The following is a 13,697-nucleotide window of genomic DNA, read 5'->3' as shown; positions in this document are numbered from 1 at the left end:
CTGTTAGTTTCTGAAACTGTTCTTGAACCAACTCATCGTCCCTTCCTGGGGTAAGGTCTGATCAACCTGAAGATCTGGTCTTCTGTTAGAGGAGCCCAAAGGTTCCTAGGGGATTAGGAGGAGGGCTGGTTAAATCTACTTCAAATACAGTCTAGGTATGGGCTGGGTGAGGAAAGTGATCCTGTGTAGGGCCCTACCTATTCAGGGAATGGGTTGGATGTAGGAGGGTCATCAATGCCACTTCCAGTTTCCTGGGGAGATGCTTGACCAAATATTTATTGCCCCAAAGGGAAGGAAGGACCTGAGAACTTGGGCTGGGCAGCCTGGTTTAGGCTGGCAGAGAGGTGGTTGGGAAGGTAGATGAAAATGTCGAGGTGTGTCCACCTGTTTCAGGAATGCTAGGAGGCCATCCTGAGCTCAGAGTTCTGTTTAAGGGTGGGGCCAGAAAGAGTCATGGCTTGAGACCAGAAGGGCCGGTTTTTTATGTAGCTGGAGCCAGCTATAGATTGGCACCAAGAAACCTAAACTCTGGGAGTGACTGTTCCCCAGGTTCAGCCCTGAAGAAGAGATTCTCTAGTCTTGTTTCTCCATCTTTACAATGGGAACAGGCAAATTGGCTTATCTATATAGTATGTAGTATTTGTTTTTCTTTCTTCTTCTTTTTTTTTTTTTCTTCTTATTTTTGTTTCTCGAGATGGGATTTCTCTTTGTAGTCCTGGCTGTCCTTGAACTCACTTTATAGACCAGGCTGGCCTCCAAAGATCCACCTGCCTCTGCCTCCCAAGTGCTGGGATTAAAGGCATGTGCCACCATGCCCGGCATATTTGTTTTCTTTAGTCCTTTGCTCACTCCTGTCCTAATCTGACCCTCCTGTCTATAGAGAAAGGGATGAAGAAAGTCAGAGTTGAAATATATGGCTTTTTGTGGACCCTACATTTTCTCACTGCTGATCCTGAGTAGCCTGCTTCAGCTCCCTTTCCAGACACTGAGAGGGGTTAGGCTAGGGTTGGTAGTGTGTACTTAGGTATTATAGTATTATAGTGCCTGGCCTTAGAAACTCTTTTTTCCCTTGTCTCTTGAGACAGGACTTCTCTGTGTAACCGAGCCCTGGTTGTCCTAGAACTTTCTATGTAGACCAGGCTGGCTTTGAACTCACAGATATCTGCCTGCCTCTGCCTCCCAAATGCTGGGACTAAAGGTGTGAGCCACCACTGGCTGGCATTCTTGTCTGAGGGAAAAAAAAAAATCAGTTTTTCAGGAACCTACATCTTGTCTCAGGAGGCACTGGATACTGGGAAGGTACCAGAAGCTGACCAGGCAGCTCTGACCTCACACAGCAAGCCCAGGCTCTTACCAGGCCTGATTCTGCAAAGCCTTTCACCCTTAGAGCACATGAGGCAGCAGGCAGGGACAATCATGGGACGGAGGTTCTGTCAGCTTCCATGGTGTCCCTGCTGCACTGGATTGCTGTGCCTGCATATAGCACCCCAGGGTCTGGGAAGGCCTGACAGTGCAGCAGGGCCCTGCACTGGTGAGTGAAGCAATGAGAACTGATAGGCCATGAACCAAGAGGCTGGGGCAGAGGCTTGGGGGTAGGGGTGAGAGTGGGGGGACATGGGCCAGTCTGTTTACCAGGTGGTTCTTGAACCAATGAGAGACTAGCTAAATCAATTTCTGTAGTCTAAGGCCTATCAAGCCAGGCAGAAGCTTGAGGAGAAGATTGTGCAGTCTGTTTCAAACTTTATCTTAGTATAGATGAAGTTCATTGTCTTCCCTCAGAAACTGAAGTTGAGTGTTGCCTTGGGATTCTAAGCTAGTCTTCCTTATCCAGGACAGGAACTGTAAAAGTTTAGGAGTCTCCTCACATTCCCTACCCTATAGCATAGCTAAGTTCTGGTTTGAGCGTGAGTGCTAGCATTACCACTGAGCCCTTAGCCCTGCTGCCTGGGACCCTGACAACATGCCCTCCATTCTCAGGTCTGACAAGATGTACCAAGTTCCACTCACGCTGGACCGGGATGGGACCCTAGTCCGGCTCCGCTTCACCATGGTGGCCCTAATCACAGTCTGCTGTCCACTCGTCGCCTTTTTGTTCTGCATCCTTTGGTCCCTGCTCTTCCACTTCAAGGAGACAACATCTACACACTGTGGGGTAGGGCTTGGAGGGCACTGGTGGCTTATATTCAGACCCATCTGGGCCTTTTCTGAGATCCTGATTTGGTATTAACAGAATTAAGCCAGTTCTATAGGCTCCATCAAATAGACTGGGCTAGTAGGTGGTAGTGGGTTACTTGTAAATTGAAGTCTCATGAATTAGGCTCCTTCTACTTTCCATAAAGGTTCTAGGAACTGGGGTCATTAAAGTGGGTCAGTCCCCAAACCCAGAACCTGGGGGCAGGTCTAGAGGTTCATGCCTTTAATCCCAGCATTTTGGAGGCAGAGGCAGGTGGATCTCTGAGGCCAGCCTATTCTACATAGTGAGTTCAAGAGAGAAAGGGATGAAGAAAGTCAGAGTTGAAATATATGGCTTTTTGTGCACCCTACATTTCCTCACTACTGATCCAGCCAGGGTTATATAGAGAGACTCTGCCTTAGAAAACAAACAAAGACATAAAAACCTAGAGTCCAATCACTGCTTCATAGAGGAACAGATTCAGGAGCTTCCAGGTTTCCTGGAGGGTGAGATGAGGATAGGACTAGCATAGAGGACAGTGTAGGTCTTACAGTGTGTTACAGTGGGCTTATGCCTGTGTTTGTGCATGTATGTGTCTCTTTGTGATTGTGAGGGACATGCCTATATTTAATGGCTTCAAGTAGGGTTGTGTGTGTGAGAGAAATTCCATGGGGGGACCTAGTTATGTGCATGAATATGTGTTCTAGGGTAAGTCCCATGCCCTCTGAGGGTGCTTGAGCTATGAAGAGAGATTTGAGAGTTTCTCCATAAAATATCAGAATAAATAGGGTAAGACTGTGTTGACATCTATTATACTCCTCATTCTCTGAGCAACAGTGCTACCTGAGACCCAGTGAGCTTCAGTTTCTATGTGTATTGAGAGGTTGATGATGCCAGCCCTGCTCCTTTCCAAGGCTAGTGTAGAGCTCCAGGTAGAGACAGCATGGGAAAGGTGGGTTGGGGAGTGCCAAACAGGAGGAGGAAGAGAATGAGAAGGAATAAGAGATCATAAGATTAGGAGGTGAATCAGGAGATACAGAAGCCCCAGGTGAGGCAGAGCCTGGATAGCCTTAGAGAGAACTCTGATGGCCCCTGCCAGCTTCCTTTATATGACCCTCATCTGCTCCATAGGTCTAGGTCTAGCAGATGATCCTGTCTGGGAGTTTGGGGTGAGGGCTTACTTCTTTTGTTGAGTATGACTTAAAACTTTTTTCTGATTGTAGACATGAGCTTTGATTGAGAGTACACAACCTGATGAGAGATATCAGAGGGCCTAAGGAAGCCAGAAGTAGTGACTCATGCCTGTAATCCCAGCAGTAGGGAGGCTGCAACAGGAGGACTCACTTGAAGTCAAGGCCAACCTGGACTAAAGTGAAACCCTAAATAAGTAAAATAAGTAAATAAGTAAATAGAAGGAACAGGTCTAGGAGAAAAGAGAGAAGCTAAGTTAGTAATTCTCAACCTGTGGGTCGTGACCCTCTGGGGTCAAATATCATATATTCTGCATATCAGATATTTACATTATGATTCATAATAGTAGAAAAAAATTACAGTTATGAAGTAGCAACAAAGTAATTTTATGGTTGTGGGGTCGCCATAACATAAGGAAGGTTGAGAACCACTGAGCTAGGTGATCTAAGATCATTTCCTGCCTTATTGTTTACCTATGATAATGAATGCATCATGTATTCCCATTACCTAACTCTTGTCCATCTTGAAAATCCTTTCCAAAGTGTTTCCTCCTCTGGAACACCTTGCCTAGCCTCTTTGAGGCACTTAATTCCCTCTTCTAAGTGCCTACTATTCTTGGTGTTATTGCCACATTTCTCTCATTCTATATCTGTATCTGTCTTCCTCTCCATACTGGAATCTCCATGAGAGCAAGCATTGCACTGAGTCAGAAAGTATTTGTTGAGTAAATAGATAGGACTTCCCAGTCTGGTGCCTTGGGAAAGGCAGATAGTCCAAACAAAATTAAAAAGGTTTTACAGTTTATATGTTAAACAGAGTAGGCTGTTTGCTCTGCCCTTCTGGCTGGCCCTGAGGGCTAACGGGACCAATGACCTCAGCCTACCTGATACCTACTACCCACTCTTGGCATACCAGTTAGGGAACTAAAGCATGAATAGTTGCTTGCCTAATACCCTGGGAATATTTCATCCCCATTCCCTGGGACTTTTCTGTTGAATACAATTGAAGCTTTTGATTTATATTTTGAATTTCCTATCCAGAATATCCCAGGAAGGGCCAACCCTAGGAATAAAATAAGTAACCTAGCATAACACACCATCATTAATGATGTCACCTCTGCTTATACATCCCAAGTATCAGGGAGCTCCCTTCTTTAGGTAACCTTTCTACAGAGGTTTAGTAACTGACAATGAGCATACTCTTTTTTTGTAGTAAGCATAGATTTAGAGGAGGTGATTTTTTTTTTTTTTTTTGAGACAGGGTCTCACTATATAGTTCTGGCTGACCTAGAATTTGCTATGTACAACTGGGTGGCCTTGAACTCACAGAGATCCATCTGCCTCATCTTCCCAAGTGATGGGATTAAAGGCATGCACTACAGATTTTTCCCCTCAACTGTCTACTCTGGCCTTGGCTCTGCTGTGATAACCATAGAGCTATGTTCTCCTCCTGGATTTTCTTCAGTCCTGCAGAGATGAGAAGACAGTAATGGAGACCCCTAAGTCTGTCCTGGTAGCATAGCTATAATTTTTGTAGGTAACCTTTCCAGGATAGGGGCTATAGGATCCTTATAACCCTAAATATGTCCTTGGACTCAGTCCAGTTGGTAACTGTATTGGGCCCAGATCTGGATAATAGGACTTCAGCTGACCTGGGCAATACAGGCACAAGCAATACTGTTCATCCCTATTTCTGCTGATGCAGCCCAAGCTGCCATGAGCTATTTCTGTACAAGTACAGGCTGGACACTGATTCCGCATATTCTAGAACTCTGATCTGATTCTACTCTATTTGCTGTTTATGTGTGTGTGCTCAAGCATATGTCACGTATGCATGTCCCACGGCACATGTGTGGCAGTCAGGGGATAACTTTGTGAGTCAGTTATCTTCTTCCACCTTTACATGAGTTCTGGGGATCTAACTTGGGTCAACAGGCTGCTGAGGAGTGTGTTTACCCTTCAGCCATCTCTCCAGCCCCTTGGCTCTTTTAATGCAGGAGTAGTCAGCTTACCTAGTGAGCTAAAAAAATATTCCCAGTCATGTTTCAATCAAAAAGAGCCAGATCCCATTCTTCTTTCTCCTTTTCCCTTTATAGAAATGCACTTGCCTCCTCTGGACACAATATTTAGAAAGATCTCCGCCTCCATGCCTGGCAAAGAAGCTAGTGGGCTGACCTTAGTCACTATCATTTCTTACAGTTGCACAGTGTTCTGGGATTTATGAGGTGGCCTTGTTGATTCTGAGAAGGCTATGTGCCTGGGCAGGCGTGGAGAACTTGGCTTTGTGGGCGGAGGGCAGGCCCTGAGGACCTGGGGGTGGGACCCTCTGGTCTGAAGCAGTTTCAGTCTGGCTGGAGCCCTCAATCCCAGCCCAGGATTCTTCAGCACCCAGTGTAAGTGTTTCTTGATCAGCCTCCTATTCTACCCCATTCCTGATGAAGAGCTAGTCTGGTAGACTAGGGTCCACTTCCTCCTTGATGGGAGGAAGTATGGGATCCAAGGAAAGATTTGGTCCTAGGCCTTCTAATCCAAAGCCATCTCTATTTGCCCCAGCTTGCCCCAAAAGAGAGCCCAGCTGGAAGAGCCATGGTGGTCAGGGCTAAAGGGGCTGTGGGGAGGGACTTCTCTGCTTGGAGGGAAAAAGGAGTAGGAAAAGATCAGCTTCTTGGGCTTGTGCTTAACCTGGATGGAGGCTTCCTGGGTTTGACTCAGTACATTAAGCTGAAGCTGAAGGGAGAAGGTTCAGAAGAACCTCATACTCCTCCAAATTTGGGATTGGATAAGCTAGTCCTCTCGGAGGGGAAAGGAATGGACATTTAGTCCTCCACAGGATCAGAATGCTGCTGTCCTGTGTCTTGGTTCATTCAGAGCCTGGGGGTGAAATGGCTGGTAACTTGTAGTTCTACTGAAATGGGCCTAGGACACTCATTGTTCCTCGTTGAACATGGGTGAGAATGAGGAATGTGATCAGACAGGGTCAGTGGGAGGGCTTAGCTAGTCTGAACCAAGGGTCCTTAATTTAGAGCCTTAAGCTGCTAGTTAACAAAAGGCCTTAATTCCATCACTTGATCCTGGCATAGTTCTGGGCCTTTGTCTCCTCTGTGTGGTGTGAATAATAACTTTTCCACTTTTGATCCTCCCCAGTTACCCTGAGGGTAGTGGTTGTGAAGTGAAGCCATCACAGTTCCAATGTTTAGGCCTCTTGTTGTCTAGAGCATCACTGCGCCATGGTTCCTAAGTGCTGCCCATCTGTCTGCCACTCCTGTCCCATCTCTTTGTTTTCTGTCCTTCTTTCTTTATACCAGCTCTGGAAAAGGCTCCACTTTCCCAGGCCCAGGTATCCTAGCAGGGCCCAAGTTGTGTCCCTTGCCTTGCGCTGACCACTCCTTACAGGATGTTCTCTGCGCCCCTGGACCCCGATGGGACCGTGTTCCGGCTCCGCTTCACAGCCTTTGTCTGGTGGGTCATCACTTTTCCCCTGTTCGGCTTCTTCTTCTGCATCATCTGGTCTCTGGTGTTCCACTTTGAGTACACGGTGGCCACTGACTGTGGGGTGAGTTCCAGGCTTCCGAGCACCCTCGGCAGGGGCAGATTATAAGGCAGTGCTAAAGGAAGAATCAGGGAATAGAAGACAAATGGAAGGTCAGAGAGAGGAAAGGAATAAAAGGAGTGGGAGTGGGACAAGCCAGAGTTTATGGAGAAGTTAGAGGCAGGAACTCTGGAGTCACTGCCACCTCTAAGACAGAAAGTACAAAAGAGTTGGGGCAGAGCATGGTGAGGGCATGTGGGGGAGGGGAGGAATTGGGGCTGGGCAAGAAAAGGAGGAAGATACTAAAGAAAAACTAGATTAGAGGAAGGTAGGGACTAAGGATGTGTAAGAGACCAGGAGGCTGGATAAGTAACAAGCAGTTTTAGCTCAGATTAGGGAATGATCCCTGTTCTGAGATCTCCTAGCTTGGTTCTCTACTGGCAGCCCTAGATCCCAACACCTGTGTGCACTCAGGGTAGCTAGAAACCAGGATGGACTTCCCACTTCCTAGATCAGTTTACTGGGTCTTTTCTGAGGAACCAGGGATATAAAATGTGTGTCAGAGGCATGGAGATGAATATACACTTGCTCTTAGCATCTATTCACACAAGAGATTATCCATAGATATGGTTACAATATAGTGAGTTGGAATTCCTTTTTTTTTTTTTAAGATTTTATTTTTATTTTTATGTGTGTCTGTGTGTGGGTATGTGCACATAAGTGCGGGTACTTAGGGAGGCCAGAAGCTCTCTTAGAGCTGGTCTCCTAGAGCTGGAGTTAAAGGTGGCAGTGAGCTGCCTGAGGTGGGTGCTGGGAACCGAACTGGGGTCTTTTGGAAGGACAGCAAGCTCTCTTAACCACTGAGCCATCTCTTGCCACTTAATTTGGATTCTTATTGTGATAAAAAGGAATACATGAACTACAGGGCTCAGAGGAGACGTTTACCCTACCTTGGAAACTGGAGATGATTTCTTTTCTGAAGGAGGCAACTTTGTTGCTGCATATGTGTGGAGGTGAGAAAGGATCATTGTGGATACTAGGCCAACAACTGTGGATTTTATCCTGAGGACCAACAACCGTGGATTTTATCCTAAGGATAATGGGAGCTTTAGAAAGATTTTAAGCAGAAAGAAACATGATTAGGGTTGTGCTTTAAAATTTCCTTCCAGCTTCTGAATGGAGAAAGACTAGGGATTAAGTATAGAGAGACTGCCAGGTGGTCTACTACTGCCAGGTTACTTCTAGCACTCCTGGGGCAGAGGAAGGAGGCCAGCCTGGTCTACAGATCAAGGCCTAGGGCAGTCAGAGCTACTTAGAGGAACCATATTTCAAAAAACCAAAACCTAAACAACAACAGAAAGAATAGGGAGACCAATGAGAGTGCTAGTGTAGTGGCTTGTATTACTGGTGACCAGCACCAAGAAGATATATCTCCTGGCCTAGATAACCTTTTATAACTAGTATATGTGATTTTTGCCTGAGTCCAAAAAATTATTCTTTAATGGTATAATCTGAATCTGGGAGGTGGTGGCACATGCCTTTACTCCCAGCACTCGGGAGGCAGAGGCAGGCGGATCTCTGTGAGTATGAAGCCAGCCTGGTCTACAAAGCTACACAGAGAAACCCTGTCTCCAAAACCAAAACAAAACAAAAGGTATAATATGATAAAGAGTGTATGTGCCAGAGGACAATCTTGGGCTCTCGTATCCACTTTATTTTTTAATACAGTCTCATTTGGCTAGGCTGACTGGCCAGTGAGCTTCAAGGATCTCCCTATCTTTGCCTCCCCAGCACTGGAATTACAAGTGCTTGCCATTGTGCCTGGCTTCTACCTGGAGTCTAGGGCGCAAACTCAAGTTCTAATGCTTGCACAACAAACATTTTACTGAGCTATCTTTCCAGTCACTAGTTAGGGGATTTCTTAGAACTTTCCCCTACTTTCTGATCTACTTCTCTATTAGAAGGGGGTTCTTTGCTCATCAATGCTTTTAGCTCTGGACTTATGGGGATGTTTGGAATGAACTGTGTATATCTGGTGTCTGATAGTTTCTGAGGTGGTTGTTGGCACAGTTAGTAAATTAGGGAAACTTGATGTGCTGGAGAAGGAAGTGGAAATATTTACCTGGTTATATGTGTATGTTTGTATGTGATGGGTGACACAGTTCCTACTCTTAAAATCCTGCCTCACCTTTAATCTGTGTGAAGATAGCCTCACAGTCACTAACCTTCTCTTCCTCTCAGTCAGGGGCTACCACCTGGAATGCTTTCAGTTTCCCAGTAGACTTTAACTGAGATTGAGAAGTAGTCTTCAGAATGAATATAACAGGAATCCTGACTGCACTCAGCCACCCAACTCAGGGCATCAGAGATGCAAGAGGTCTCACTCACCATCTGGTGTGCTGCCTTTCCCTTCTCAGTGGGTTTCTTATACTCATTAGCCCTGCAACTCACAGCCTTTTTCTCAGGCTTTTCATGAAAGCCTGTCTTCTGAAAGCCATCACTTTTATACCCACTGTGGGCCTGACACTGTAGAAGCTCTGTCACCCTACAAAGCCAGGTACACTGGCGAATGTTTTCAATCCCAGCACTCTCAGGCGGATCTCTTTGATCTCTGTGATTCAAGACCAACTTGGTCTACATAGCAAGTACCAGCCAGCTGGGGCTTCCTAGTGAGATTCTTTCTTAATTAATTAAACAAAATTAAATCACCTTATAAGATAGGTGGCATTATAGCTCTATTACCAATGAAGACATTGGAGCTCAGAGAGGTGAAGGGAGGGCCTTGCTCAAAGTCACCTAATGATAAAGACAGAGCTGGGATACAAACCCAGCTTTTGGAGCAGCTTCTCTGAGAACTCTGCACTTAGCTTCCTCTTGCAGTGCTGTGGTGGCTGGGAGGTCCCTGGATGGCCTACCCCATGCCCTGAGAGGTCCCTCCAGCATTGTCCACTGTACCAGCAGCCCAGAGGCTCATTCAGCATCTTCTCTGAAAGGAAGGAATGGAGCTCCCAGAATTCTGTTTCTGAAGATCTAAAGACTGGACCCTTCATAGTTAGAGCAGGGTCGCTGGGTGGCTGGGCTCTACACTGACCTGGCTGTTGTTGAGTCTAAAAGTCTGTAGAAAGTGTGGACAGTGGGTTGACAGCTTCTGGCATTGGAATCTTTTACAAAAGCCACTCTCACCTTCCAGGCCTGAATGTCCCACAGCTCCCAAATGAGCTCATGTATGTTAAAATTTGCAAAGCACTGCTTTGCAAGAGATCCTCTTCCCATCCCTGGCTTTCCCAGCCCCGTCTAAACCACTGCTCACTTGTTCCCATCCTCTTACTTGCCACACAGATAACAACAGCACTCCTTCATCTCTGTGATTGTTACCTTCCCCTCTTTCATCAAGCTTAAAGAGTGAGACTGCAGCTCCGCAAAGAATGAGGAGTCCCAGGCACTGAGAAAGATGGATGGAATTGTTGGTGCACAGGGACAGGGACATTTTCTTTTCTTTCTTCTTTTGAGACAGGTTTTTTTGTTGTTGTTTTGTGTTTTTTTGGTATCCCTGTCTGGTCTGGAACTCAGAGTTCTACCTGCCTCTCCTTCCCATGTGCTGATATTAAAGGTGTCTGCCACCTCTTCTCCATCGCGCGGAGAAGAGCCTACTTTCTTAAACACAATCAGATGATTACAATAGGGATTACCTGCAACTCTTGGCTCCCCTCAGGATCTCACAGCATCCTCTACACATTGCTGCACCTGCCTGGGGGAATGAGTGGAGCTGGGAGCAGTGACAGGAACAGCTCAGCAGGGGGGTGCTGTTCCAAGTAAAGTCCAAAGGTCTGTGGCCCATCCTGATCTTCAGGAATCAAACCTGGGATCCTGGGATGCCTACAGAGCCTTATTGAGTCACAACCCTGAGATGTCAGCATAAGGAGAGCCTGAAGTCATATGCATGCCTGCTCAGATGTGCGGGTTTCAGTTTCAAGAAAGATGGAGATAACCTTACCCCTGTCTAAATCCCAGACAGACTAGGGAATGAACGTATCAGTCCTGGGACCTAGAAGTGGAAGGCTTGGGAGGGCGTCAGAAGGAGAACTTGGAAGAAAAGTTAGTGGCTTTAATAGATGGGAAGAAGCCCTTCCTGGTGGGCGGGATCGGCAAAGGGGATGCCTAGACTCCCGGATTAACTCTCTAGGTGCCCAATTACCTGCCATCAGTGAGCTCTGCCATTGGTGGGGAGGTTCCCCAGCGCTACGTGTGGCGCTTCTGCATTGGCCTGCATTCGGCACCCCGCTTCTTGGCGGCCTTCGCCTATTGGAACCACTACCTCAGCTGTGCATCCCCGTGTCCGGGTTACCGCCTTCTCTGCCGCCTCAACTTCAGTCTCAACGTGGTGGAGAACCTCGCGCTGCTCGTGCTCACCTACGTCTCCTCCTCCGAGGACTTCAGTGGGTGCCCTGACAAGGGAGGGGTGAAGGGCACGGGAAGGAGGCGCAGCCCCCTTTCCTGCCTAAGGGTGAAGGTGGTGTCTATCCTCCTTTCTCCCTCCAGCCATCCACGAAAACGCTTTTATTGTGTTTATCGCGGCATCCCTCAGTTACATGCTCCTCACCTGCATTCTCTGGCGGCTGACCAAGAAGCACACAGTAAGTCAGGAGGTACGGTCTATCCCTACTGGGTACTAGGAAGCCCAGAAGAAGATCAAAGACATTGGTCCTCAGGATGTGGGTAATGATGGGTGATTAAGGACTTCCTATTAGGAAGCCAGAAGGGCATGGGGGCTTTGGGCTGAGGCTTGGAGAAAGGTTGATTTGTCCCAGTCAACCATTTGGGTAGTACTGAAGAATGCATAGAGGCTGGAAATGGGACCAAAATCAAGGGTAGCGGCCCAGTGGGTTTGAAACACTGTCAGTGGACTGGTTTATAATAACCCCCACCCACATACTTGGCCTTTCTTTGTCCCACAGCACCTGGAAGTGTTGGGTTGGTGGGTGAACTCTGTGCATCTTTCCTGTTCCATCCCACTGAAGTGGGAAGGGCAAGAGATAGCACTATTCCTTGGCTTCATTGTCACCCTAAATGCAGGGATGTGGAAATGCTCATCGTTTTTGCTGCCCCTGTCTATATTCCCTTCCATGACCACTTTGGGAACCAAGGGGGGAGTCCCAACCTTTAGGAACTGAGTCTAAGAGGGAAGCCCACAATACCCTACAAGCTGCAGAGTGATCAGATAGTCCATCCTCTAGGATCGCAAGTCCTACAGCTGGAAACAGCGGCTCTTCATCATCAACTTCATCTCCTTCTTCTCGGCGCTGGCTGTCTATTTCCGGCACAACATGTATTGTGAGGCTGGAGGTGAGGCCAGGCTACGATCTGTAAATGGTCATAAGTGACTTTAGAGCAGCTGTGGTGTTTTTTTATAGTAGGCAGTGGTCTTGGGCACTGGCTGTCATTGTGTTCTCTGGTAGGCTGGTCATGTGATGATTTAAGAAGCCACTAAGAGCTGGGTTGGTGGCACGTGCCTTAATCCCAGCACTTGGGAGTCAGAAGCAGGTGGATCTCTGTGAGTTCGAGGCCAGCCTGGTCTCCAGAGCGAGTGCCAGGATAGGCTCCAAAGCTACACAGAGAAACCCTATCTCAAAAAACAATAAAAGAAGCCACTAAGAGGGTAAAACAAGAGGTTCACCATACCCTATTCCTTATGTCCTCGTAACAGTGTATACCATCTTTGCCATCCTGGAGTACACTGTTGTCCTCACCAACATGGCGTTCCACATGACAGCCTGGTGGGACTTCGGAAACAAAGAGCTGCTAATAACCTCTCAGCCCGAGGAAAAGAGATTCTGAACCTATCTCTGATGCTGGGAAGAGGCAACCTACTGCCCAGAAACAAGAAACCACTCTGGCCTTTCCTCTCTCCATGTCCTCTCTGGGCCCTTCTCAAACTGGGGGCTGAGGGAGAAGAGCAGGAGTGGACATGACAAGGCTGACCCCAGCACTGCTGACCTCTCCCCAACCCTCCCAGAGATTTTCAAGAAACATCACCATTAAGTGAAAGGGCCTAAAAACTGAGCTGGCAGGAAAGCTCCACCACTTGGTGCTAAAAAGAAAAAAAGTTCTGAGGTTCATGACCATCCTTTAATTTTTGACCTTTATAATGACACTTTTCACTGAGGTTAAGAACCCCTGAGCAGTGGATCACTACTTGAAGATCATTTCTCTCTAGGCCCTTCATTTGATGTGTCTAGTGACTCTGCACACCCCAGAGCAGTTGTAGTTCTGTGAATTGCCCAGGTGTTCTAGATGTATGCTCTTCCCTTCAGCTTCGTGTTCCCGTGTAAGCCTGGGAGGCGGCTTTGCTGGTGTCTCTGAGGTCATCTGATAGAAGTAGTGCTCTGTATTTGACAGATGACTTGGCCCAGAAGCATCAAGCATAGAATGTATTTTCCTTCCTGTCTAGAACCACTGGCTTTTGGGGCACACTGAAATGTGCCTGTATGCTTAGCACATTGGAAGCTGAGACTGGTGGACTGCTTCAAGATCCATGCCAACCTGGGCTACAATGAGACCTTGTCTCCAAAATGGAGTGTTAGGCATTGGTAGTACATGCCTTTAATCACAGCACAGCAGAGACAGGCAGTAACTGTCAGCTCAAGGCCAGAATGGTCTACACAGTGAGTTCCAGGCAGGTCAGGGCTACACAGTAAGACCTTGCCTCAGAAAAAAAAAAAAAAAACAAAACAAAAAACAAAAAACCAATCCCCCCACCAAATCACAGGCTTGTAAAACCTTTCCCTCCAACAAGGGGGTAAGGGTC

At 47.1% G+C, this 13,697-nt stretch overlaps 1 protein-coding gene across 1 annotated transcript in view; it reads left to right on the top strand.

Annotated features, from left to right (window-relative positions):
• The window catches only part of Pgap2 (post-GPI attachment to proteins 2), a 28,807-nt gene extending 15,863 nt beyond the window's left edge, over positions 1 to 12,944 (top strand). The window contains exons 3-7 of the mRNA NM_001246811.1: positions 1,978 to 2,152; positions 11,076 to 11,328; positions 11,432 to 11,538; positions 12,127 to 12,235; positions 12,597 to 12,944. Coding sequence (NP_001233740.1) covers positions 1,988 to 2,152; positions 11,076 to 11,328; positions 11,432 to 11,538; positions 12,127 to 12,235; positions 12,597 to 12,727 — 765 coding nt within the window. The 5' untranslated portion in view covers positions 1,978 to 1,987 and the 3' untranslated portion in view covers positions 12,728 to 12,944. The remainder of the gene's footprint in view (positions 1 to 1,977; positions 2,153 to 11,075; positions 11,329 to 11,431; positions 11,539 to 12,126; positions 12,236 to 12,596) is intronic.
• Positions 12,945 to 13,697: the final 753 nt, after the last annotated feature.

This window comes from Cricetulus griseus, chromosome 3, assembly GCF_003668045.3.
Source record: "Cricetulus griseus strain 17A/GY chromosome 3, alternate assembly CriGri-PICRH-1.0, whole genome shotgun sequence".
Taxonomy (NCBI): Eukaryota; Metazoa; Chordata; class Mammalia; order Rodentia; family Cricetidae; genus Cricetulus; species Cricetulus griseus.
This window is presented reverse-complemented; position numbering and strand designations above follow the sequence as displayed.